This window comes from Ciconia boyciana, chromosome 12 (assembly GCF_034638445.1).
Source record: "Ciconia boyciana chromosome 12, ASM3463844v1, whole genome shotgun sequence".
Classification (NCBI taxonomy): Eukaryota; Metazoa; Chordata; class Aves; order Ciconiiformes; family Ciconiidae; genus Ciconia; species Ciconia boyciana.
Window position 1 is genome coordinate 17,320,160 of NC_132945.1, and position 27,973 is coordinate 17,348,132.

Genomic DNA, 27,973 nt, shown 5'->3' on the forward strand with positions numbered 1-27,973 from the left:
ACAGCTATCTGTGTTGCCAAACCACCCCTCCAGAGCTCGGAAAGTAAAATTAAAACACTCTTCCTCCCCTCTCCACCAAGTCCTCAGAGCACCTGCACCGGGAAAGGCTGGATTTAAGATATTCGTGACAAATTCTGCTCAGATTTAGGCCAGTGGTTCCAATTGGCTGAAGAAAAATTAAGATACAGCCCAGCTGGCCACCAATAACAGAAGCAAGTTCCCTGTCCAGCCCTGTCCTTTGTACTTCAATAATTGTACCAGAGCCATTAAAAAAAATTACTAACTCTACCGGGAGACAAGGAATAATTGTACAGCAGGAGAGCAGCCTCCTCTACTAGCAACAAACCACCACCTTTGGTATTTTTGTACCCTTTCTGGCACTTCTACACATTCTAATCCCGATTCAGAGTTTGTGAGGATGCTTATTTCCTTCCCCTCCAATAACCTTGTAGAAGACTTAGTAAAAAAAAAAAATTCAGGAATGGAGGCCACTTAGAAAACTCAAGGGATTTTAATGACTGAATGAAGAAGGAACTACTTATTATATTTAAGTAGCAAACAGGTATTTTGCTATCAAAGCACAAGTTAAAGAATTTAAAGAAGCCACAAACATTAGTAAGCCCAACATACAGAACTTTGAGTAAGAAGGCGTTTTACACACAAGAGTTTATCAACACAAAACTGTTTAATATTTATTAAATGACACAAAATACCTAGATAACAGACTCACTCTCTGAAAGGACATGTATTTACATTATTTACCAACTTAAGAAAGACTCTCTGTACCCATATCAGACTTATGAAACATAAAAAAAGTTTTGCTGCTTTTTGCATCGAAGGATGCAACGGTGATACATGCCCTGTTTGCAAGTCTGCATAAACTGTAACTTTTTGATGCAGTGAAAAAGCACAATTTTATATTCTGGTAGCCGAGTGAAGAGGCTTCTGAAAAGTAACAGGGTTAGTTTTTTTCCCCCACTCCAGACATACTCTGAAGAACTGTTATACAAAAAGTATATTACATTTTTGAATGCTGCTGTACTCTTACAATTTTAGTGTAACGTTTCAAAGAAAATATTCTTCCTACTATATGAAATCACTAAAAAAGTGGTATTTGAACATTTCTTTAGATGCACTTTTTTTTTTTAAAGAAAGCATTAGGGCAAATGATATGTCTAGGAAAAAAATGAAAGACTGACAAAAAAAAAGCAGAGACCAAAATATGAAGAACAGCTAAAGCAACTTAACAATTTGCTAGGGTTTGTTTTTTTTTTTTATTAACTATTTACTTTGGCACCTTTGTGTAAACTATAGAACAAAACAACGTTTACAACACATTTGCAATTACAGCATTTAAACAAAATGGTCACTTTTTAAACCAGCCAAGACAAAAAAATAGTCCATTTATGGGTATAAAGATTAAAAAACCTAAAATATATATTTCTAAGAATAAACTGCAATTTCTTATGAACAAGGTGCTATAAACTGCATGCAAGAGTCAAGATTAAAAATGTGTGGCCAAACAGACAAGCTGTGTTATAGCCAGATGAGTTGTGGTCCAAGCCCACTAATTTTTTTCTTACAGAGATATATATGGCTCAATAGGCAGGCACATGATCCCAGCAAGAAGTTGCAGAGTTGTACGGCTGGACAATAAATCTTGGCTGCAGCTTTGTCATTAACCAGGAATGAGCGAGACCTTAGCAGAAGAGATGAACAAGTTCTTGGGGAAAACCCATGAAGATATAAGAAGGAGAAGCCTTCTCCTCTCCCCTCTCTCAGCCTAGCCAGGGTTCTCAAAGTCCATTCTTTGGGTTGCTTTAACTAGATTGCCACTTAGGGTCTGCCTCAGATTGTGGAAGTCTGATGAGATTTGAGGACATTTTCTATATAATATTTTCTGCATTTAAGTTATGAAATGGATGGGATAAAAATTAAATAAACCTTCAGACCTTTCTGGTTAGTTTGACTGAATACAACACACTTGTCTAATGAGGGAGGATTTTAGCAGAATAGGTATTTTAAACATGTAGTGGTGTTAAATTTATATGCTACAACAGACTGAATGGAACCAGTTCAATACCAATATTCATCATCTCCTGTCTCCCAAAGAATTAAGTTTATGCTCCTTCTCCAAAACACCTTTTTAAAAGGAATCTTTTATTGGCTAAAGATACAAAAAACATACAAGATAAAGGAACATTGAATGCAAAATACAGAAGGCTTTTGGGGGGGCATTCTTTCCTCCCCAGTGGATCTCTGAACTAATCCTTAAAGATTTGCAGGAGCAGTCTTCAAGTTTCTTACCAGATAACTCTACTGTTAGTATTTTTCTTACAGAGGCAAGGGTGGTCCTGGATGTCTACCAGTGGTTATGCTGCAATAGTGTCAAAGGATAAGGCAGATTTTCTGCAGATCACAAAGAGCTGTATGACAGTTACTAGAGGGTGACAGCAAATAATTTAGTAGGAAAAAGAAACATCTGCTTCATCTGTCAGCTGATGACTGCATATAAAAGAGCCTGAGAGAAAACACAGCTGGAGAAAATATGGAATTAAACAGTAGATCAAAAGAACAATAAGGATGGGATGTGTCAGATACAAAATACACACACACACACACTATTCCTCTCTTGCACATGCACACCCCTGAATGTGGGATCACAGTGATAAAAGTTATAGATCATAGAGAGCTAAGTTACACTGCCATTAAACAAAAGTAACATCTTGCTTTCAAGAAATATCTGGTATTTCCCAGGACTATCAGTGCCTGAAAGAGGATGAGGTTTTTCATTGTGCTCTGCAACACAGCTGATCGTACGTCTAAAGCCTGGCTGGGTAAGGAAGAACTGTTTGGAGGAGTTACCTTTTCTGCTGACACTTTTTTTTCCATATATTCCTGGCACATGCTGCTATAGCACTAAAAAAATGCATTTTGTTGAAACAAAGCTCTACATTCAAGTGACTTATTCTCCCATGTCTTATAAAGATGCAAAGAATGCTCTCTGGTCATCTAAGAAAATATATTTTAGATGCCTTGTAGCAATACTTAACTTTCTATATGAGAGGTAGGCTTCTGGGTTCTAGGAGGCCTGCCACATCTAGGGCTGAGTTCTTAAAGCTTTAAGTTAAAGCAATCCAAAGCAGGGCAGTCTTAGGAGAGCTGCCCTGTCTAAACCTTGAGGTTAGTTCAAGTTTAGGTTGTTGCAAAGCAAAACAAGTATTAAAATCCATTTGTAATTTTTGTTCTTACAGCTTTACCACAAGAACAGTGTGGCTTTTCATAGATATCTGTAAATAGATTCTCTTTTCTAGAGTATTGCTGCCAAGAGGTGAAGGCCTCCTACCCATGACTAGTAAAAACTGTCACTTTTTCCATTATGGCTGTTTTATGCTTAAAATTCCCAAAGGTGAACACTAAGTCTTATAGGCAAGCCATATAAATCTAATCTGAACTTGTTTTGTTGTAGCAGTTAAGAATGGTGTTTGTATATACAGTATATATGCCCACACTGCAAACTTTATACATGGTTTTATATTGGTACCATTTTGTCTTAATTGTGACCAAGAATATTTTCCATTAGATCAGCAATAAGCATAGCTTGGCTTATTCCCCATTTTCCCTCCCTCAAGGGAAAAATCCAAGTGTGGGCATCAACCAAACCAATGGTATGTTACTAACTGAAATGCATTCTGTACAGTAAATTAAAAGTTTGCATGCAGTTTAAGCATTTTAAAGGCTATTTTCTTATATTAATTAACCTTCTGTTTCCATTTAAAGGTGTGAAAGACATCTGTCATATATCAAGGGACTCCTCTTCAGACCCAGAGACAAATGGAATCACAAAGACCGGGTACTTCCTTTCAGCTTTCTGCACATCTTACTAAATAACATGCAAAGAGTTCAACAGCATTCTTCTTAAAATGTAAATAGTACTCTTTAAACGGGCATGTTAACCACTGGAAGAAGTCCACTCTACTATACTTTTCCATTACACTGCTTTCATTCAATCATCGGTAGTATAAAAAGTCAATTAACGGGATCAACAGGCTAGTTTATCCACTGGCAACTGTGTATGACACCAAGTGTGCAGTAAAACAAAGGCCAACATATGTTTATGCAATATAGTTGTACTGATTCGGGTTTTCTTTATCTCTTTCCATGTAGTCCCTGTCAATTAAGGATTCTATTCTCTTCTTAAGGTCAGCAGGCTGTAAAATAAAGCAGATGTCAGCATTATTACTTTGCAGTTAATGTTTCTCAGTTCTTTCTTTCTACTTAAGGCAAATATCCATACTGTTTGAGATGGCTGAGGAAACAGAAATCACAGTTTAAAAAAAAAAATCCCTTAAAGCATCAAAGCTTCTAAACTCTGCAATGTATAATTGGTTGAAGAGAAAGTTACAAAATTAGCTTGTCACCTGCAGCTAAGCACAGACTTTTTACAGCAGGGAAAGATATTTGCTGCTGTTTAAACTGAACTCTACTTTAAAGATCTGCAATTCATGCATTATGTACCAAAGTGTTTCTATTTCTGACTTTTACCTGGTAAAAGATGGTAAAAGTTTCATTTTATCTCGACGCATGTGAGTTTTGCAACAGTCTGGGTGCCCTATGATTTTGTTGGGTGAAGGACTTCATAAAAATGCCTCATGATAGAGTGAGGAAAAGCATTTAAATCATCTGTTATAACCCTGCAAGCCCAACTGCAGTTTATTAAAGACTTACAGGCCTGCAGGAACTTAACATGGTAACAAGACAGAATGAGATGGCAGTACCTTTTATTTTACATTTCCAGTGACAGAAAGCATTGTATATTTGAATTCAAACAGATGCATCACTGTCTATTTGAAAATCCATTTCCATTTGTACACAATAATTAAGCTATTCATTTTATATTGCAACTGTGGGCTTCTTTAGCTTTGAGACATTCACCAATACCTAATTTTCATTCCATAAATATAAATGTGTGTGTGTACACATATATTAACCAATATAATCTGGCTGGAAAAACCACTGTACATTTATTGGTTACTAATTTATTTAAAAGTATCAACCAAATTAAGAATCAAAACCAATTCTGCATCACACATCCGAATCAATTTTCCCCTTGTCCCCAAGAACGCATTGCTAGAATTCTTAAATGCAAGAACAACAGCGTACAGGGAGAGCTAGCCTCACAGTTACTACTAACAGACTATGGTTCTGAAAGCCTTTGGTAATAGGTTTTATTAACTTACTAAAAGCCTGAGGTAATATTCGGAAAAATGAATGCAATTCGCACTTTAAAAATTCCTGAAAGTGATTATTTGTCCTTTCTAATAGTAAAAAGATGCATGTTTTAGACAGAAGCACTGTTTAACTGAGGACAGGCCAGGGAATATAAAAAGTAAAAACTTTTAGAAGAAAAATCAGTACTACACCTTTACTGGGAATTTAAGCTGGTTGTAGACCTCTGACACAAGCAGGTTATGACTCAGTGTCTTGCGCATCTTCATGATTCGTACAATTGCAGCGTCAATCTGGTATTGCCGGTCCTGGAATACTCTCTCTGTAGTGCTTGCCTGTTCCTCCACCTGAAGGATCAGTTTAGAAAAGTTTTAAAGAGAACACTAGAAATGTCAAAACAATTCTTCTTTGTATCTCTAAGACAATTCTCAGTGTGAGACAGTAAAATGTCTGTTGTCAAGTATTTGGCATAAACCCTTTACAAATATGGAGACCGGTTACTAAAAAAAACCCACTTGTACAAGGAATTAAAATCTTTGCACAGATTTTACATTGGATGGCTGTCAGGGAAAATTCACTGTGAACTTGTTTCTATGTTCACAAACCATTCAGTAAAGCTCCAGGGAATGATCAAGGGTGAAAAGAACATTTACTAATTGGAACTTCTCTTAAACAACCTTATTTAGAGACATCTAGCATTACTGGTGTCTAAGTTAGTATGGAAGCACACATTTAAGTCTGCGCTGTTGGGTATGTGCCATCATCCAAATTATACGTGTAACTTTTACAAAGATACCAGTATGTATGCTACAACTCAGAAGAAAAAAGCTTGTAAATGGGCAGGCAACAAGATACTTAACCCAAGAATCTAAACCCCAGAGGATTAAAAAGAATATACCGTTTCTTTCATCTGAATTTGGTTGATCTTTATCCTGAAGAGCTTATGTCTGAAATCATCATTACATGTGAATTTATCACCGTCTTCCACATCTTTGCCTTTGGGGCTTTTAGTCAGTACTCTGGCTTTGCCACAAGCCAGAGACTGAAGTGTCCTTCTCAGCTCTCCGTCCTCTAAAGCAGAAAGAAGTTGTTTAGGTTTTTTTTTAGTAAGAACACTTGGAAGTAGTCAGCTGTTTTCCATACCAACCTATCCCAGTGGCTTGTTTTATCTCCTCTAAACTGAACTCCTCTCCTTCATTAAACATGAGTAGCACCAGTGTCTGGAACAAGGAGACTTGAAGTTCTTTTTTGCCCTGTCACAAGGGAAATTAACAGACATCACTAGGCTGTTTTTTCTTTTGGGGGTGTGGGAGGGTAAGGAACAAGTCACTCATGTCAATTATTTCACTTAAGGATGTGATTGTTATTTTATTCATTTGGGAATATGAAAGAATAGAAGTTACTGGTCACCTTGTGTTTACTATGAAATGCAGAATAAACTAGAGGTCAGAAGGTTAGACTATTTTATCCAGTGACAAAACTCACCCAAGATATGCATCAGCTTACTCAAGACAAATCTCAAAGCACCGAGTGCTTAAAATTACAATTTGAAAGACCTTTAAATCAAAGTGTAACACAAATATTAGTTAGGAACTATAGGGTCTTTGAAATAACCAAGTTTGATAATACTTGTTTTACCATTAACATTTTTCTGAAAAATGGACTAGGAATGCTTACCAGTTCTAAGAGAAATTTTCTTGAAATATATTTGTGCCCATGAAGAAATACTGAAGGGGAATAACTGGAAGCCCTTTAAAAAACAGTTGTGTTCTTGTACAATCCAGAACTTTTATTTATTTCAGTAGTGAAAAGCTTACTGTAAAGATGCTTAATGCTGTCAGATGAAGTAAGGTCATCTATGGAACACAGCCCCTTTTTTTTTTCTCCCCAGTATAAAAACTAGTGCCATTTTTAATACAGAACTAAACCCACTGGATATTTTCCCCAAGCAGTAGCCAACAACTTTTTATTTTTTTCCACTGATACAGAAATTGGATGCATCTTCTTAGACTTAATACATCTATTTCAGAAACTACCAACTCCAGAAATGATAGCAAGAGGTCAAAAGTTAAAAGTAATTGGAAAAACAGTGCTAAGTTTTCCATCACAGCACAAAAAAAGCTTCCCGATATATCCCTAATGTACAACCCAGACTTGGAATCAGCAAAACAACAGGAACAAGAGAAACAAGACACTTACCTCTTTAAATTCTGCTTTTAGTACACAGTGTCCTAGTGTTGACTGCCACTGAAGTTTCCTGCCACTGTGTTTTCCTAAATAAAAGGTCTTGAAAATCTCCTGCAGTTTTACCATCTAAAAAAAGAAGAAACCCAAAACACTAAAACACAATTTCTACTTTAAAAGCATTCTTCCTTCCCTCCTCCACAATCAAATAAGCCTTAAATAAAGGCTTAGAAAGATGAAGGGAATTGCAAGAAAAGAAAACAAAGTTTGTTTAAAAAAAGACACTTCTGCATTTCTTTCTAGACATTATATACATATTTAAAACCAAGTTGCAGTTCATATCAAGATGCATTACTGATAGGCTGATACTTGGTATAATACATCTATATTCATTACCTCTGGGGGCAAATGGACCTCCATAGGCACATAGGTTGGCCAATAACCCATAGTCAGAATATTCACTGTTAGTTCAATGTTGCCAGGTACATTCTGATTTTGCATATACTGCAGAAAGAAACAAAGTAAATTGAAATAAAGCAATGTTTATTAAACATATTTCAGGTAGAACTGAAGAGTTGGTTATAACACGCATTATGAGAGCACAGAATACAAGTGACCTTATGATGTCTTTGCTATATAAACTCCGAGTTACATACAAGAAAATTAGGATAAGAAAAAGCATTTTTCTGAAGTTCTAAAGGCACTTCCATACAGGAAGAAAACAGCAAAAGAAGTGTTGTAGCAGGCTGATGTGAAGATGTACCTAATTACGTGTGAATGGAGGAAAGAATATTAAAATTTGCTTGTAATCAAAACATTACAGAACTGCCAGAACTAATGGGCAAAACCTACATCAGAATATAGTGGTGTTAAAGTGTTTTATAACTGGTGTTAAAATGGTTTGTAAGTTTACAGTTCTTTTATTACTGTGATTTTTTTTTTTTTTTAAAGAAGCTTCCTGTTTCAGGTTTTTTGCTTTGCTGTTCAGGATAACCATTAATAAATTCAGTAAAATTTTCAAAAGCACAGACAGCACAGAATTAAGAAATAGATTCCAACTGATTTTCAGTAGAGACCATTTTCCCAGTTGGGCTTTCGTCCACTCCTTTTGAAAGCAATCACCTACAAAGTCCTTTTCTCTGTAGTGAAAGAACATTACAGACAACTGGAATAATTCAAAAGGAGTTTAACTCAATTACAATAGAAATGTTCACAACTGAAGACATCCTGCACCTTCTCATTAGGCTTTCTGAGAACAAATCATTCAAAAAGTAAGTAAATGAAGGAGCCATGGCAGGCCTTCCTGCAGTACCTGTTTGAATTGTATCATTATGTCTTTTGAAAGCTCCATATCTTTAAACATTCCTTCAAGTTTGCTGGTGAAAGCAGCTCCACATTCTATTGAAAGAGAAAATTTAAATCTTAAAATTCATCTTGTTTATTTTCAACACCATAGAATAGTTATTCTGAATATCAGAATGTACTTTCAAGCAAGATGACCTATTTCAGCATCTGTTCTTACATAAAGACCTGGATTCTAATTAAGATACAGAATAAGGTTATAAACAAGGAGGAGGAAAATGTTTTAATGTGGCAGCTATTTTGCAACTCAGTTGTTTGTCCATATGGACGTGACTGGTCATCCTAGGACTCCACTGGCAACCTGTCACTCGGATGACAATTCTAATCCCTATCAGCTGCCTGCCAAACTGTCTCTTGACAGCAGAACAAGATCAAGTTCTAAAAATCTTACTCTTACCACTCACAGACTCCATCCTATGAAACAATGAAGACCAGACTAGAAGACTGCTAGCTGGCAGCTTCATGTTTCAGACCTTATATGGAGTGAATAACAAGCAGAAGTCATCCTCAAGTTCTCTGAGCACATCACCAATTTATTCAGCAGGGAACCTCAACTCTATCCCACAGGCCAAGATACATTGTGCACTTTAAGTTCCCGGTTTTTGGCTATTGCTGCTGTAATTACAAAACTAAAAACAAATGAGTCTCCTCAAAACCCACCAGTCATTCAAGACTTGCACACGAGGTTTTTGCCCTTGTGTAAAGGGAAAAGACAAACAGCACTTCAGGGAAGGCCTGTTAAAACGACTATTTTAAAAAGAAAGCAAGCTGATAGACAGATAGATACAGAGATATTTACCATGCTTGAGCTTGGAAAGCATAGATTTTTCAGCATCTACTGATGCACTCTTCCCAACTAATAGTCTCTTTGCTAGATCTTTTTTATAAAAGGCCTCAAAGACATCTTTTCCTGTAAGAGATGAGATTTGACAGCCATCACAAATCACTGTTTTTTTTAAACAAACATTACCTACAAGACGCCCAATTCAAAGCTCAGTAAAGCTAACAAGGGCCTTCACATTAATATTTCCACAGACTTTTGAGTCAGGTCTTATCAGCATTTTAACACACAAACTAGTTAAACAGCACTACACCAACAAACTGCATCTAGAGAGAATGAACACTTGAAAATGCAGACAGACTGCAAAAATTACTTCAAAGTACCTTTATGTTACTGATTAAACAACTGTATCCCCACAAAAAAGCAATACTTACCATATATGAATCTAAATATGATCATAATTTTATCCAGCATTTTTTCGAGTTCTTCATCAGTAGCTTCTTTGTTGCCTGCACGAAGCTTTGAATCTACATATTTAGCTAAAAGAGTGTTGAGGAATAAAAAGTTTAGCATATGCTTAGTATCAGAATGAAACAATGATTTAATATCTTTTTTTTTTTTAAATCTAATATTGTGAAATCTTTTGGAAATATAAAGGATCCTGAAATTACCTTCCAATTAGTTTCAGCACAGCTAGATTGACATATTTTCATAGAAACTATAAAGTTATAAAAATGTTATAGCCTAATCTCTTTTTTCAGATAAGCAATTACTTTTTTCAGATAAGCAATATCTTAACTTTATTAGCATACATAATGTTGAAAAAGATTTTTGTGTAAGTAAAAAAATCCTGGTCCATATTATGATCTCAAAGTAAAAAGTTACTATTGCTATAGATTGACATGGCTATAATAGAAGCAAAAAGATCAGAAGAAAAATATGTAAACCAGTTATTTAAATGTGTTGACTATATTGCTGAATTTCACTAGCAGATTACTGTTTGTTTTAATTTCAAATGGTTTGGTAAGCACATTACAGTTAGTGAATTAATTTAAAAAACGGAGGACAGAAAGCATCACTCCACAAGCCTAACAGCACAACAGACTGCAAAGCAGGTATTATGCACTGTGTGGGGAAATGATTAAGGTTTTCAAACGTGCAGAGTGCCAGGCTTATAATGCACAAATCTGTAAGTGTTATTTGCAAACTTACAGAGGCTCTGTCCCCATAACATGAGAGGTACAGTGCATGCTTGTCTCTCTTCACTTTTATATACTAAAACATAGGTATCTATGTAGAGCCCCTAATAGCTCTGTGCACATGTGTTGGTGGCACAGTTATGTAAGCTTCTGAAAAAGTCAAATTATTAGCAGTATTCTCACATCTGGACACCAGACTAAGTTCTAATGTTCTTCACTTTTCTATAGCCTAGCCAGTGAACTGATGAACAGAGCTTGTTCTTAATGTTAATGCTATCCTATCAAATAATTCACTTGCATAACAAGGCACAGGAGATCCCTCGATTGACAATGCATTATGCATTATGTCTTTTAACACACAATTCCATCACATCCCATCTGTAAGCTGCATCAGCAACTCCCTCTTGTCCCCCACCCAAATTCTCACATGGGAAGAAACTGAAGAAAAATACCTATGAGTTCAGCTGGCTTATTTGGTCTTTTGTTAATGAATGTTTCAAAGGCTTCTTTCATGGCATTTACAAACTTCTCATTCTTGAGAAAGCAAACATCAATAATATGGTCAACTTTGTCTTTAAAATCAAGTAGTTCTTGGACCATGGTTTTGTCTTTTTCTGGATTAATTACTATGGTGCTACCAAATGCCTGCAAAATAAAACATCTTTCAATTAACCTGAATAATGAATTTAAATGACAAGACTTCTAAAACCCTGTTATCTTTGTAATGTCTTGTTTCTGGTATTCATATTAGTTCCATTAACACAACAGAAGTAATAGCATTACAAAGTATTTACTATATAATCATTCCTAGACCTTGTATGTTGATTCAAACCCATCTATGAGTAAGTGAACAGATTCAGAACTTTTGTCTGAAGAAATAAACTTAAGCATGACAAAAACAACACAGCCTTTTTAAACATCTATATCCTCGGGTTTTACACAAGTAAAGCTCCCACTAAACTCAATTTTATTTAACAGTACTCCTATGCCATTACAAAGCCTTCCTTCACAACAACCATACTTTCTGTGACAATGTTTTCACTGAGTAACAAGATGAAACATCTTAAGTGATATTCAAGTGCTTTTTGAACTTCATTTGGTTGGTAACTTAAGCTACCACTCATTCTGACAAGAAATTTTAGGAGGGAGAAGACAGAAACATTCTGCCATTACCAAAATGTCTATTGCAGAAATAATTGTCCCCCACAACTAACTATAAGCAAGATAAAAACTCCTAATAAATTTGGAGTTCAGTAATTCAACTGAATGTTCAATATTTTCTTCGGTAGGGCTAGAACAGTTACTGTACCTAGTACAGTTTCAAAAGCTGCCCATTAAATATAGGTTTACAAGCAAGTAGTCTTTTAATTCTTAGAAAAATGCAATAGTTTACAGAGAGAACTCAAATATCTGTGTCTAAACCCCATCAAAACAATAGTGGTATCTGTTCCACAGTTCTAGAAACAGTACCTTTATGTACTCAATCCAGTGTTGCAAGAGAACCTGTACTCCGCCTCTCACACGACTGAACAACTGATACAGAAGAGACAGGTCTTGAATTCGGTTTTCATCAAGAAGGTGGTTTAAACCTGCAAATGAGAAAATTTCAATAGAAATTAAAACCAGAGTAATCCAAAGAAAGTGTGGCATATTATTACAAGATGCTGTAAGGGACCTCTTCAAAGCTAGTATTTTTTATCAAGCAATTAGTGGTGTGGGGTTTGTTTGTTGTTTTTTAAGCTACCTAATTTAACAGTGAGACAGAATGGCTCCCTGAACTGGCTCAAACCTTAAAAACCTTGTTATTGCACTGGATATCTTAGGCTATATGTACTTTACATAACATACATATCACAAACACCTTTGCTTACTTCTGCTTTACTATTCCCTAAAGATTTGAAAAGTTTATGCTCTACTGATCTGTAGGAAAGGTTCCTTGGCAAGACAGAGGTCTGAGGTTCAATTCCAGCTGTAAAATAAATTTTAAAGATGTTTGAAGGCAAGCAGCTTCAAGGTATCTTCACCTTTCACTTTTTAACTTTTTGGCAGAGAACGCCTGATGCTCCACAGCAAGGTTCTAAGAAAGTAGATGGGTAAATATTGCAAACTTGATCCTCCTCTCAATAAAGAGTCTGTTACAGATGTGCAGGAAGATGCTCACATACCTTTTTCATCCAGAATCTGGCTAGTAAGGACTTGATCATTCTCTTTTATTATTCAACTCTTGCTGCACCCGTATCTATTTCCAACTATCTTTCAGAGCAACAGAGGGTCACTCCACAGCAACTACTGCAGAACTGAGGCAATGTACTTCATTGCTCAAATTGTACTAAACTTTTAAAACAAGCTGCTTTTTGTGAGCAGCGAGTAATCAATGTTTCCCCTTTCTGGTACAGCCATAATTCGAAGACTACTCCTTTACCTCTGAGTCTTCAAAATGCTACTTAACACACTGAATGCAAGAGTCCCCTACTATTCTAGTTTTCCTTTTGCTTTGTATCTGAAGGCAGCGTTGCGTCTCCTTACCTCTGACAAGGAGAGTGGTACTTGCCCTCTTGCAAAATGGTCAGTGCTATTTCATGAACTGAATAGCAAAGGGCATTAAAGAATGATGTAGCTTGTGTCCTCCCCCAGCACGTGAATCTGTCACTTTCTTTTTCAGCACAGGAATTGAAAGCCCCAAAGCAGTAATTAGAAACATTTCTATAAAGAAGAAAGATTACCTTTCTGAAGAATGGCTGTTAAATGTTCACCTAGAAGTTGCTTTTCTACAGTAGCAATTAGTGGCTTCCTATAGAAAAAACGTTTAGAATTACTTTTCCTTTTTCCGTTATTGACAGTTTTAAATCCTTTTTTTGAGATTATGTTAACTACTCTTGTCATTGGGAGTGCTCTAGTTATCTGTGGCCAAGGACCTAAAATGATTATACACATATTTATCCTTTTTCCTCCCCAGTCAGCAATCTTTTTTTCTGTTTGCTGATAGAGGATTTAATTCACACAATAAGCCTGTTGTACATGACCTCTAGGGAGCTGGACAATGATTCCATCAGTGAAGAAACTGGGCAAAAGTTTGTCAAAGACTGTACCTTCTCCTGTTTTGTGGGAGGAGATTCATGTCTTGGGAGACAAACCAAGGAGAAGAAAACACACACCTCATGAGTCACAAGTCAAGAGGTATTAAAACAAAAGAGGGAGTAGGCCACTAATAATGCTGTGGAAGAAGGAAGCCACTAAACAAGCTAAATGTTTTTAACAGCTGAAGGAGGAAGGAAATAAAAATGTATGACAGTAGCAATAAAATACCATCCTCTCAGAGAGATACTCTGTACTTGGCTCTTTAAGAAGTTGCTACCACTTGCTTGAAGAGTTTTGTTATATTAGTGACCTACATTTTCTGTCAGACACGACAGCTGTGGCTTTATGTTAGGAGAACATTTCTCCTGTCCTATCAGTCATGACCTCCACTTGATTGTATTTGAGGAAATCCTGCCTCTAAGTAGAAAAGACTGAAGAGTGACATTAGTCAATAATTTCCCAGACTCCATAAAGAATATGCAAATATTTTTATGTAAATATTCAGAGCCTTTAGCTTGAGAATTCTCTGTCCCGGGTCCTATCTTTTTCAGGTAGGACAACAGCTGATTAATTGCATTTCAGCAAGAAAGAGATGTTTGGACTGGGGGTGGCAGCCTATTTTTCTCCAACCAAATGCCCAGCGTTTATGTCAAAATAATTAGTTACTTAAAAGAAAAGGATATTAGTGTGTGAGCCAAGACAGTGCTTCATTGTAAACAAGGAACTGCAGGAAGTGAGAAGCAGTTGATGGTCAGTCAATAACTGAAATAAACTGTAGCTATTAGATGGCCCTCAACAGAAGAAGAGCCAAACAGCTAACAATACCAAGCAAAGAAAGATTGCACTTACTGTGTGCTCTGATCTAAATAAGTGATTATCCTGTCTGCTTCTTCTTCCAAGCGCTTGTTGACATGGTGAAGATATTCTGGAACCTGAAAATGTCAGAATAGTTTTGTATGTTTTAAAAAAATCAAGGCGAGGGGGGGGGGGAACAATACTGGTCTGACAGCAGCAGCAGCTCCAGTTTTAAGCAGAAATCATGAGCACTGTGACTGAAGGCTGCACACAACTGCATGTGAATTTGCTTTTTCAGAGAACTATAAAACATAAAGGTCACATTATTGCTCTCTACACTGGCTAAGGCAGCAGAATAGTTCCTCTCCCTGACAAATGCTTCGTCATTAGGCGTAACAAATATTGTTAAACATTCAAAATACCTCTCGTTCCTGCATAAGCCTTTGCCCCTCTGCTGCATACAGGCGGTTAGTCTCTTCCAAGAATCTATGTTCGAAAGAGTCTTGATAAATCTAGGGAAACAACACAATAGCAGTCCAGGGTAAAGCCTCCTGAGCACTAAATAAGAATTTGAGCTGTTTATTGGTTTAAAGGTGAAACAAGTTTACCCACCTGCAAGTCAGAAAGCATGCTTAGAAGGCTTCGCAGTAAACTCCTATCGATAGCCTCACCATTTCTTTCCCTCTCAATCAGCAGAAGAATACCATCAATAGTTTTGTTCTGAACCTTCTGATCACTGATTATATGAGTTCTGAACAATTCTAGCCCCATATCCCTAAAAAGAATATAAAGACTGTTCAATAAATTGTGTAAGAATCAACCCCAAATATTCTCTATTAATAAAATTTGATCTAGATCAAAGAGAGGCCATTCAATACTAGCATTCTTTAATTCCTCATTCCTCTGCCCCCAAATCACTCAAGATGAGCAAACATATAAACACTAAAATAAACTAAAGCATCAACAGTAACCTACAGATTTTAAAGACCAAAGCATATATTTTTTTCCTAAATAGCCACCTAACTTTTGCAGCATCTTTACTTTTCACTTGGTTGGCAGGATGATAGAAACTGAATGAAAGGCAGCCTTCACAAGAAAAGGACAAAGTCATCCTGGGTCCCAATTCCATGGTTAAGCTGTTGGACAATATTCTTTTTTTGTCCATCACTTCCTAATCTCTAATTCTTAGGCAGAGCTTACAAGAACTCAGTAATGTGAAAGGCAAGGATCTCTGCTTTGGGCATCCCAGTTAAAACCTTCCATGAATTTGAAACTGTGGGTCTGGACCATTTTAGGAAAAGCTAGGCCCTCCATCCACCACTCCTTCAATCTCTGGCAAAGCAATTCAGGTAGTGCCAAAGGCATTGTAGGGTATTTGCTAATTATTGAAATATTGGGGGGGGAGGGGGTGGGGTGTGGGTGTGTGTGCAAGGAAGGTTGAAGTCCAAAAGAGAGTAACTTGCTTTTATTTTAGGTAATTTTTCCCTTCAAAAATACTTACAGAACTTTGAATGTTATGCGTGTTAAAGCTAGTAACTGGGCAACCCAAACCCTCGCACTTCAGTTGTGGAACAGGCCCTTTCCTTTTACTGTGCAAACTGGATGTTGATAGGTACTTAGCTGAAATTTGTTACCACAGCTATTCTAGAAGAATCCTGTAATTTATGGCAAATAAAAGTGAAATCTCCCTTTGCAACAAGCATGTATGTATTCACCATCTAATTTACAGGTCACTATAAAGTTTATATTAAAAAAACACACCTGAAAATCAGCAAGATATGTGCGATAATTTAAATATACCCCCCAAATAATTTTATTCTTTGTGCCCTTACCAAATAGATGGCAGCATTGAATTCTGAAGTACATAAGTTCGATCCAAGAACAAAAAGATACTTCTAATCATAATCTGTTATGAGAAGGAATAAAAAAGCAACAATCATTTTACTCTTGAAATTGAAGAGCAACACAAATTATGTTCAACGACAAAAAAAATCCCACTGACAGGTTTCAGGTAGTGCTTTCTTAGACCGTGTTGATTTGTTTAAAACATTCTGCCAATCTCAGTGAGATGATCAATGTGACATTTAGCATCTTTCTGTATAAAAGAATAGGTCCTTTTATAATAGGTATAAAAGGAGAAAGGTTTGCATAGAAACAACAGTTAGGAGTTGGGTGTGTGTGGGGGTGTGTCCAAGGTCAGACCAATGTGTCAAGAAACACACTACAGACAAGTATTTTCAAGGCTCGATTTCTAACAAACTAGATACAGTTGTATTTCATGAAGAAGCCTTATATAAATTTAAGGGAACATTTCAGAAGCACAGTATGTTTGTAAAGGAACAAAGTTAAGCAAAACATAGGCTGACTAGGCAAGTGGTTTTCTTTAAAAAGATAAAAAACTTACCATTTGTCTGCAGTGATCTTGCCAACATTTGTCTATTTTCTTTAGAAAAAGGACACTATCCAATGAATCCATGAAAAATCATTAAGAAAATTATGATTAATAGGTAGTGTTAGCAATGAAATGAACCATTATTTTTTTTAAAGACACTTAACAGAGAGCACAACAAACTCACCTATTCCCAAAAAGAACCAGTTAACTTCTTGCAACATGTTTATTTTTATTTTTAACGAGGGTCCTTGTGTTAATAATGAGAAATCAAAATGATTTGAACGATTTAAAAAAAAGGATCTAAACACTTTTGAGTGTTTTGCCTAATCCCTCATTCCTGGGGAGTGGAACAAACATACATATCCCCACACCTCAAAAACCAACAATCCACAATACATGTAAGAGCCCACCACTACATAGATACTATAATTTCAGCTCATGTTAAGAGAGAACCTTAAGAGATAAATTTTGTTGTTGAAATTTAACTTGTATTCAGTTCACTGCATAGTTCTGGTACTAATTAATATCCACTTAACAGGATCTTGGATCTGATGCACCTCAAAACTTTTGAAAATAAAACATTTTGATCCTCGGAACCACTAACACTGTATGCTGCCAGACCACTAGCACTTTTAAAAACAAAAAAACAACCAAAGCCAACCCCAAACAAAACCCACGAACTACTTGTTGGAAGACTTTTCTGTTTACCTGAGCACGGCAAGATCAGCATATAAAAAAAGCCTGAAGTGATACAGCCAATACAGTCTTTTTAAGCCTTGCTGTAAGCCTAATATCAGCTTTTGTAAGATGTCAAAGTGTTTCACAAATACCAATGAAACTTTCTCACAAACTTTTCAAATGGTTACAGACATAGAGGAACTAGTAGTGTTCTCTGAGGTCCCACAAAAAAAAAAGAATACAGACCCAATTATGCAAAAACCAGGAATTCAGATTACCACGGCCTACTGTCATGAACTAGTCAAAGACATCCATCACCACATACTGGCAGGTAAAAATGTTTTGGCTTGTCAACAGCTAAAAAAAGGATATTCTCTGAACTGGTGAATTTGTGCTTTAATGTGGTCTTCACAGATCTGTCTCAATTGTTTGTACAAATTTGCAGAAATCTTGTAGGAGCAGAGATTTTCAACAGCCTGAAGTAAAGAGAAACAGATACTAAGAAATCTGTTTATATTCTTATATGTGGTTTTACAAGGAAAGGGGGGAAAAAACCCAAAACCAACCATGGAATTCTGCTGCTTCTCACTCAAAAATCTACCAGCTTTTAATTCTAACATACTTAACAGCTGCATGCAAAACACCAAAGAGAGACATGGCACTATAATGGTAGTAAGAGACAAAGGCAGGCCATGCCCTGAACAGCTTACAGTTTATTAATTTCAGTCAGAGTACCGATATCTCATAAGGAACTGCAGGACTTGCATCTCTAAGAACAAGGACATTAGTTTAATATGTTCCAGCAGCTTGCTGGGTTTCATACTTCAAAGCAGACACTTAAGGTCTTAATTTTATTAACTGCTGTGCTCTGCAAGTCACACTAATATTAGTAGAAAAGCACTGCTAGTGTTATTTCTTTTTGCAGTCCTTTCCTTGATTAAGCTTCCCTCATCCCCAAAAGTACATATATACATATATTTTTTATATATATCTCTCTCTCTCCATCCATTGACCCCTTGCCTGCATATGTTTAGTTATAATTCTGAACAATTTTTAGTAGTATGATTACATTCCAGATGTTTAGTGACAAATCTCAGATTTCTAGGTCATAATCAAGTATTAGAACAATTGTCACTGTGCTTCACAGCGAGAAGCAACAAGAAGTTTAATGGGGACATGTCTTGGAGATTGATCAAGCAAGCAAGCATTCCTAAGTCCATAAGTGTAACTCAAGACTTCCAAAATTCATACCAATTGCCCAGATTTGGAAAGCAACTGAGCAACTTTAACTCTTTGCGGACCGGTGGAAGACACAGTATGTGATTATTCTGTAAAACATCTGTAGAAGCTCGAGAGGAGAGGTATAAATGATCTTCAACTAATGCCTCCTGATTTTATTTATTTTTTTTTAATGGAAAGTACTCTAGTTGCCAGTACAACTCATAGGAAAAAAAGGACTGGAAGATCACGTTTGTTCCCCAGCAACCGCAAGCAACCATGCAGGGACAGCATAGTTCAGAAGTATACAGAGCAGATCTACTCCATTATACTGAAGTCCCCCAGAATATTTCCCAACAGTCCAAATAGAAGCCACCAGCAAACAGTAAACAGCCACCACTAAAAGCACAGAAACAATCAAAACAGCTCAACAAGGAGTTCCTCAGTTTATCCTAGGATATCAACAGTAAACAACTCTCTAGAGCAAGTGTGCTACAGCTTAATACTGGCTCTAGGACACAGAGGAGTTAAAAAAAAAAAAACAAAACCCAAAACCCCACCACAAAACCCAAAAACCCCACCAAAAAAACATCCCACACAACAATAACAACAAAAGAAAACCAAACCTGCATAAGCTTACTGTCAGAAACAAACAGGTATAGCAAGAGAGTGAGCATGCCAATTAAGACTAAACCAGGTCTGAATGATGATTACTAGGAAAGCCAGAATTATCACTGAAGTGTACATATCTTAGTATTTGGAAATAGCAACAAATTCAACTCTCAGCCTTAATGCTTAAGGTAATTAATGCTTAATGCCCCAAACAAATACAACGATGTGATAGGAAAACATATTCTACAGTTCACTGTTCAGAGCAGGTTATGGACACTGCTCAACTCTATTCTGCTATTATACCCACAGGGTCAGTTCTAAACAGAACAGCAGCAAAACAGGAAATAACCACTACTTCAATTTCAGAAGAAAAAGGGGATGGAAAACACTAAGCTTGAAGAGCTTGCAGCAAGTGCAATAAATGGGTTTCTTCTTTTCTCCCACTTACTTTGGAGAAGCCAACTGAGAGCTGTAAAGATGAGCGTTTTAGATATGACTTGCTAGTCACCTGCACAACCACAGGTAGTCTTGCTTCTACCTACCAGCAGCCATTTTGCTGCACTTCTGGGCAGTTCATCCATCTCAACTACCAACATTTTCACAGCCACTGTCTATGAAAACAAGTACTATTTAACCATGCTGCTCCAAATCCTTAAAAGAATTAGCCTCTGCACTGTAGACGGACAAACACATACCATTAACTCTCAGTGAAATAAGTTCACATATATTAATATACACTTACTTTTATGTAGTGTTCGTATAAGCTGAGCTTCTGCATTTGTGTATCAGAAATTCCAAAATGTTAAACACATCTGCTAGTATTGAGTGTTTGAACATCAAGTGCAAAACTTCTGCATCTTCATTGATAACATCCATAGAAATGTTTTAATTTTAGCTTGTGAATTCTGCTCAATTGGCCTTTTTAAGAGATTAAACTTTCTAAGCACACAAATACAAAACCTTTTACTAAGATTTGCTCTGTGGAGCATAACACCACTACTGCAATATTATGCTTTGCAAGTTTAATTACTGGTGCTACACAACAATAATTGTAATGTATCAAAAATTCCCAACAACTTTGGGGGCTCTAGTTCACAGAATTATCTTGTTCTGAATTAGTGGAATAAAACTTTCTGATCAGGGAACCTGTGCGCCCTGAAGATGGTCAGAACATCCAAAGGTGATGCGTCATATTTCCTTTGTGTAACTTTTTTTTTTAATTGCAGCTTCCACACCTGGGTTTGTGTGCTGGGAAAAAGTAGGAAAAAAGAACTGAACACAGCTCTGATGAGAGAAAATCAGAACTTTCCAGAAGTACTTAACTCTGATTGATTAAAAAAAAAATTAACTAGGGATCTGGTACCAAAGATCTAGATCTCTATTTTCTGGTACTAACCTAAGGAAAATTATTCTACTAAAGAAACTTGCAATTCTGTAGCACTTCAGTTACTCAAAGATGTGTATCATGTCTCTTGCTGGGGAAGAACAAAGCAAGTACGAAGCTAGTGTCCCACAAAGAAATAAAGCCTCAAAATGTTTGCTCAGTGGGATTTTCCAACACAGACAAGAGTTAAACCAAACTCAGGAAGTTTAACTTCATTAAAAAAAGTAGTATCTTATTTTGAGGTGGGCAGACTCTTTTGCAATTCCCCTCTATGCTTGGATAATGGTGTCTGCCAAGGCATATTTGGCATCAGATCCATTTACCAAGCAGCTGTTCAGAAATGACATTAGTTTAGTTAGCATTTAAAAACACTAGTGAATCCTATTACTATTTTTAAATGAAGACATTTATTTTTAGATTTATAAAAAAAGTCATACTTGATTGCATTTTATTTCATTGAAAAGTATCTAAGTTATTACAATGTTAAAACTGAGATTTAAAGAAAAAAGTGTATTTTTCATTTTCTGAGCACAAGCAACATTAAATTAAGCCTGTGGTAAAAGTGAGCAGAAATGTAAGTGATAACTGTGAAGCAGAAGCAAGGCTTTCAATAGAACTTTGTATTTTTAAACAATTTTGGATATCCTTCAAGTATTTAATTAACAGTTATTTGCTCTGCTGTTCAGTCTAGAGTAAGTAATTTACAATACCATCCAGTACAGTGGATTGTAATTTGTCATTAGTTTCACCAAGTTTTGCAAAAGTAACAATACTATTGTTACTTTAACAATACTATATATTATCCTGACAAACTGTTAAAAAGCTATTTTTAGATTAATCGAACATTATAAAAGATTATCATGAGCTTAAAAACGCACTGGACTGAGGAACTTGGCCCATGAGGTTCTTGGTTCCATGAGGAATGGCAATTTATCCTTCCCTAAATCTGACCCCAAACCTTCTGCAAACAGGTTTTTTTGCCCCAACTTTTCACAAAAATCAGTCATATTCAAATGCAACTTTTATTGAAAAGGGGAGGGTAGGGGAAGAAGAGACACTAAAACCAGATGGCGAGGAGGCTATATACACACAGAGGAACAAACCAAACAACTAACCAGGTAATAAAGGCTTTAAAAATAGAGTAAAAAAAGTGTAAGTGCTTCTTAATACCTAGCTAAAGCAGTACTGTTGCTAGGCCGCTAAAACTGCAAGTACCACAACGTTAGTAGGGAAAAGGTGAGGAGGGGAAGAAGTCTCCCTAACACATTCAGCTGAAAAAGCAGAAGTGGAGCTTATAAAAAAAGTTAGGAAATACAGTTCAAGTCTGATCACTTCCTAAAACATTTAGGGCAAAACAATCAGACCTGTTGCTGGGAATAAATTTTCATTCTCAGTTGTTAGAATAGACAGAATGCTGAATGATAAAAAATTACAATCAAACCAAAATAATACAATTCATGAAGAAAAAATGGTATTTATTTACTTTTAAGAAGTCAAGTAAAAAGTTTCAGTTTTTAAATGATTTATGATCCTTGATCATGAACAGACACTGTCTTCAGAAAAAGGATTATATTTTCATATAATTCATCTTTTTCTTACCTAAACACCAATGTTTTAGGACTTCACATTTCTCCTTTAGCAGCTACACACCATAAACCCCAAAACAGTAAAAGGAAAACCTTGCCTTACTTAATTCTTGTCAACTGTTGCAAGGAAAACCGTATCTTGGATTATGTTGTGGCAAGTAAAAAAATTTCCGAGTTCAATGTCAGATCTTGTGAAATTTTTACTGATGATCTTAAAATTTGAGAAACTATTCGATGAAAAGTTTTTCAATGACAAAAGCAGCTATCAAGGAAAATGTCATATTCTTACCACTGTATCAAAAGTGTTTTAAGCAAAAAAAAAATCCAACAACAAAACAAAAAAACGTACCCCATTGCTTTTACTTAAAGCACTTACCTGATAGAGCTCCTCTAAATTGTACTTAATTGAAGTACTGTTCTGGATAGCTTCTACAGCTTCTTTCAGTTTTTGCCAGGTTTCATCTGTGTAGTTTTCAGGCAATTTGGGTTTATCTTTAAAAGAAATCATATAGAGTTTGAGAAAGTATTTAGAAAAAGCAGAACATTTTACCTTCTACAGAAATTAAAAACATAGCTTTGAGAGGAAAGAGGTATGGGCCGATGCTCTAGATTTTAATTTATACTTACATGAAAAGAAAGCAGTAGTGTAAGAGCAGTATCTTATTTACATCTGAAATAGTAACGCATTGTAAAAATTCAGCGTTGCTCTTCACATGCACATCACAGCATCTGTAGCCCAAACAGTATGTCTGATTTATAAAAATCACAATACTGTGTCTGAGCAGCTCAAGACGGGATAAAAGGCTGAAAACCAGCAAGAATGATCTGCATCTTCATTACATTACACTTTTTCACTACCAGGACAGTACAGCTAAAAGAAAGTGAACATAAAAGCCAAAAATGATGGATGAAAAGATATAGAGCTGTGTACAACTTTTTTTTTTTTAATTTACTGCTCATTAATTCTACTTTGTATTAACAGTTGGAAAGAAACCCTCAAGAAACATGCATGGAAATACTGTAATTATAGTACAGGCTTTATGGTTCGCAAGGAAAACCTTCCTATTTTAAAGTAATCCATTTATGTCTCTCTCGGGTTTGGCCAGTGGATATTTGTTAAGAGTTAAGCCCTCTTTTAATGTTCAAATAGCTCAAGCTTTGCAGATTTGACTCTTTTTTTTTTCCCAGCCTCTTTTCTAGAGATGCCTCTGCTATGCAGCGTCTTCAACAAGACTAAAGCATTTACAACATGCTAAGAGAGATTCCCCAAGTCATGTCCGCAGAATACCAGGACTATTTTAAAATTCGGTGTGTTCTCATAACTAGCTAAAATGACCATTTTTGTTCTAATAAGCACGTTCCCAAATGGAGAAGGAAGGAGCAGAAAATTTAGGGAGGAAGTCACATGCACATCTATGCCACCAACAGGTGGAACTGGCCTAGAGTTTATACTCTATTAAAATTGACTTTTACATACCTAAAGGTAAAAAACAAGTTGTAAAGCTTTATGATTTCTCTAGAAATAACAAACAGAGATAAGTAATTTTTTTGTCCTCCCAAGCATTTCCCTACAATATTGGCAATATCCCAACATTAGCTGTATCGTAAGAATCTAGAGAGACAACTAACTGCAAGTAAGACTTGCTTATTTTTCACCAGCAACTAGTAAGTATGCTACTCAGCATTAAATACCAAGGTTCTGGATTTTAGCCGGTTATTTAAGTTGTAAAGGATATTATTGCTATCACACTAAGATAAAGACAATAATCTTAAGATTATTATTCAGTTCAGCATCTGAGAGTAAATAAAAAGCAAAGCTGGCAGATTCTTGAGACATCCTTTTTAGACAAATGATTCAAATACCAATTCATAAGCAATGATGATCACAGCACCATGCAATCCATGACATTTAACAAATATTTTAAACATGAAAAATTGAATTCCCTTAAAGATAAAGTGTACAAGCAACAGAAGAGTGACATTTATTTCTCACTATCGTGCATTGTAAGCATAAATTTTAAAATAATCAGTCAAATTAAATGATGATGATGTGATGGGTGGAAAACATTTTTGAGAATTAGGAGGACCTTAAAGCAAAAAGTTACACTGTGATCATGAATTGCAGTAAAACATTACAGTGGCTAAAATAATCCTAATCCCTACCTTCCGCAATATCTCTACAGCACATTTGTATCAATTGCGTATTTAGAAATTAATTTTGATGTCAGTAGTATCTTTTACCCCCCCCAACCCCAAACACATGGGGAAAAAGAAAAACAACCCAAGAAAGCACGCTATTGAACTATTTTAGAAGATAGCAAGAGGCAGAAAACAAGAAAAGCCCATGATTTCCCCATCTTTATAGGGAAAAGAAAATTACAGAATTTTTGCTAAGCTTTTGCCTACACCTATTTGTATTTTTGTTTACTAGAAAATGAAGCATCATCACAGCAGAAGAGTTTCATTTCTCTGAATCAGTTGGTCTCTAGTAACAATACTCGAGAATCTCAAACACATCTTTCGAGAGATTTTATAAAATAATGTACGCTTCTAAAGTGAGAGTATGTTAAGACAGAGAAAAGACATTAAAGAGTTAAATAATAAAAATTACAGCAAGGATATTGCAAGGAAAACACTCAGCAAAAATTTGACCTACCTACTTTAAAGGCAAGTGGGGAAACCAGAAAGGAAATCCCCCGTAATAGCCTGATAATCACCTTAGTTTCAACATTTAAAACTAAGCACAGGCAGATTAACCTATAAACAGACAACATGGATAGAGGCAGCCATACAGATTCAGGCCCAATTTAAAAAAAATGCATTCTGTGCAAAGACTTATCATAAACTGGGCTAAAATATATACTAAGCCCTGAATCACGATTACTAGAAAAGAGATATCAAACGTTAAAAGTTTGAAGAAAGGCAATTTACACACTGATGTAGTAAAACCTTTTGTCTAACATAAAAGTTAAGGCCTTCTCAACAGATAGAGTGAACGGAGTCTGAAAAATAATCCCAAGCAGCAAAGTGTAGCTCAGGATGTGTACATGACTGGGCAAGTATGCATCATAGAACATTATTTGCCCTTTACATAAGTATAGAAACATTCACCACAGAAAAGCATTTCCTGTAAAACTTGGAGCTATTTGAAAGCCAACTGGTTTTCATGTTGAAAACAAAACACAAAGTTGAGCGTCAGCTCCCCATAGGTTGTGACAAATTATGGCCTGTTACCTTTAAAGTTCTTGATCACTAATTTCTTAGCGGAGCCAGGTTTACTGTTGGCGAAACTGGAAACAGTAGAGGAGGCAGCTTTGGTCAGGCCATTTGCATGGTGCCCCACAGCCACTGACGAAATTAAAAGGCTTTTATTTTTGAGCTGTTGTTGGTGCTGCTGTTGAGAAGAGGCAGCAGGAGAAGAGGAGGAAGAAGACTCTTCAGCCATCTTCACATCGAGTCCAATAAAATCCACGGAGTCCTCAAAGCGCAGCTTCTTCTGGAGGTGATGGTTAGAGGAGGCAACCCCTGAGGAGGAGCACGAGGAGGTGGTGATGACAGAGGAAGATGATGAGGAGGTGTTTTTGGAAGGAGAAGAGGTGCAGGAAGAAATGGAATCAAATTCTTCTTTTTCAGAATTGCTGTTGCTGCTGTTATTTAACTTTCTCTTCTTGCAGGAGGAGCTGCTGCTGGTATTACCATCAGTGGCAGGTCTGACCTCCTGGGCTGCAGCTGGGGGGTTGGGGGAAGAGAAACCTGTGGGAAACATGAACACACAGAAGTGAACAGGCTGAGGGGCATCAAATCCTTGTGGTGTGACAAAGAGAGAGAGAGAGTTTTAGAGTCAGTCTCTTTGGTGTCTCTCGGGGGAGGTGTCTTTCAACTCCGCTCTCTCATCAGTGAAGTCCTTCCGTATTCCCTCTCCTTCGCCGCCTTCTTTCTCGGAGGAATCACTTTATCTCCTCTCTTCCCCTTTTCTTTATTACTTTGTTTCTTCTCGTAGTTTGTCTCTGCTTTCCTGCTTTTACTCCTTTCTCAGCGGAGCGTCTCCGTTCCTGCCTCTCGCCACCCACTAGTTTCTTTCAATTCTTCTCTCCAACACCAGTATTTCCCCACGGCTGCCCGCTCCCCCAGCTTTTCCTTCCGCTCCCCTCCTGCTCCGGCCGCCTCGTCTCCGCCGAGCAGCAGCGGGGAAGGCTGAGCGCGGCTCCCTCACGCCTCGTCTCCAGCCCCTCGCCCCACACGCCTCCCGCTCCCTCGCCGCCGCCCGGCCCGCTCTCCCCCCGCGGCCCGCTCTCCTCGGGCTCCCGCCTCCCCCCTCTCTGCCTCCTGCTCGCGCTTCCTGAGGGGGGACGGCCCGGCCCGGGGCTTGTTATTGTCAATACACGGCAGAGAGGGAGCCTAAAGATGGCGGCACATCCGGTCGCCGTGCATGCTGGGGCGCGGCCGCCCGGAAGCGCGGCCGGGCAGCCCGGCGAGGCGGCGGGCCCCACCTCCAGGCCGGCGGCCCTGCCCGCACGCCCCGCTCTCGCCGGCGCCCCCCGCTCCTTTCCGCTGCTCTCTGACCTACCGGAAGTGATCATCGTTGCCGGCCGCTCCTAACGGGCGCGCTCGTTACCCCCTCGCGCGCCGGCGCAGGCCGCGTCGCGCGGAAGGGGGCGTGGCCGCCGCCCTCCGCGTGGCGGGAGCGCGGAGGGGGCGGGGCTCGGCGGGCGGGCGGGGGGCGCTGGGCTTGTCCCTCGTCGCGCCCCGTACCGGGGGCCCTGCCCTGCCCCGCCCTCCACAGCGGGGCCGCTCCCCGTCCCTCGGCCCGGGCGGCCTCGGCTGCCGCCCGCGGGCCTCCTGCCGGAGCACATCGGTGCCGGTCGGTGCCCGTGCCGGGGCAGAGCCCGCAGGACGCGCAGGAAGCCGAAGTCCGGCTTTTCGCTTGCGGCACGGACTTCGGCTGAGGTAAATGTGGCACGCAGTGGGGTTTAATTAGAACTCGGACTCCGGTGCTCTGCCCTGAGCCAGCGGTCAGGTGGAAGGCTTCGGCCTGTGAGCTTATTTTGGAGATGATTTTTCTTATGTTTATGTGTAAACAATCGTCTGGTGTCAGCTTTTTCGTATGATTTGAATATGGATGGACTTGTATCGGGCTAAGGCCTGAGGTTGTTTTGTTTTTTTGGTTTTTTTTAAACGTTTGGAAGCAAAAATAGAAACCTTGGACCTTTAGCGGCTCTTTTTTGATGCTGGTGTATCTGTTACCAAAGGAAACGTGAACTCTCCAAGAGCGCCATTAGGATTCAATCACTGCTGAGAAATAGCTGCAGAAAAAGTAACCGAACAAGCGATACGCTTTTGTTCCAGAAGAGATTCTCCAAGGGCTTCAGCTGAGAGCTTACACCTGCCCTCCTGACAGCAGGGCTCCTCGGAGGGAGGCTGTTGGCAGTTCTGTGTTTGATAGAAAAAGATACGCTAACTTGTCTTGACAGAAAC

The 27,973-nt window shown here is 37.8% G+C and overlaps 1 protein-coding gene across 1 annotated transcript; it reads right to left on the reverse strand.

Moving 5' to 3' along the window:
* Window positions 1–519: 519 nt before the first annotated feature.
* On the reverse strand, window positions 520–27,196 carry CUL4B (cullin 4B). Its single transcript, XM_072876601.1, has 21 exons — window positions 27,066–27,196; window positions 25,733–26,251; window positions 22,875–22,990; window positions 18,071–18,174; window positions 17,033–17,102; window positions 16,461–16,534; window positions 15,241–15,403; window positions 15,051–15,140; window positions 14,683–14,765; window positions 13,479–13,546; window positions 12,226–12,344; window positions 11,208–11,400; window positions 9,991–10,095; window positions 9,575–9,685; window positions 8,726–8,811; window positions 7,810–7,917; window positions 7,429–7,542; window positions 6,377–6,482; window positions 6,128–6,300; window positions 5,424–5,576; window positions 520–4,211 (listed from the first exon to the last, which is right to left on the reverse strand). Exons 1-21 carry the CDS (start codon window positions 27,076–27,078, stop codon window positions 4,116–4,118), a joined length of 2,664 nt encoding a protein of 887 aa, XP_072732702.1. The 5' UTR covers window positions 27,079–27,196; the 3' UTR covers window positions 520–4,115.
* Window positions 27,197–27,973: the final 777 nt, after the last annotated feature.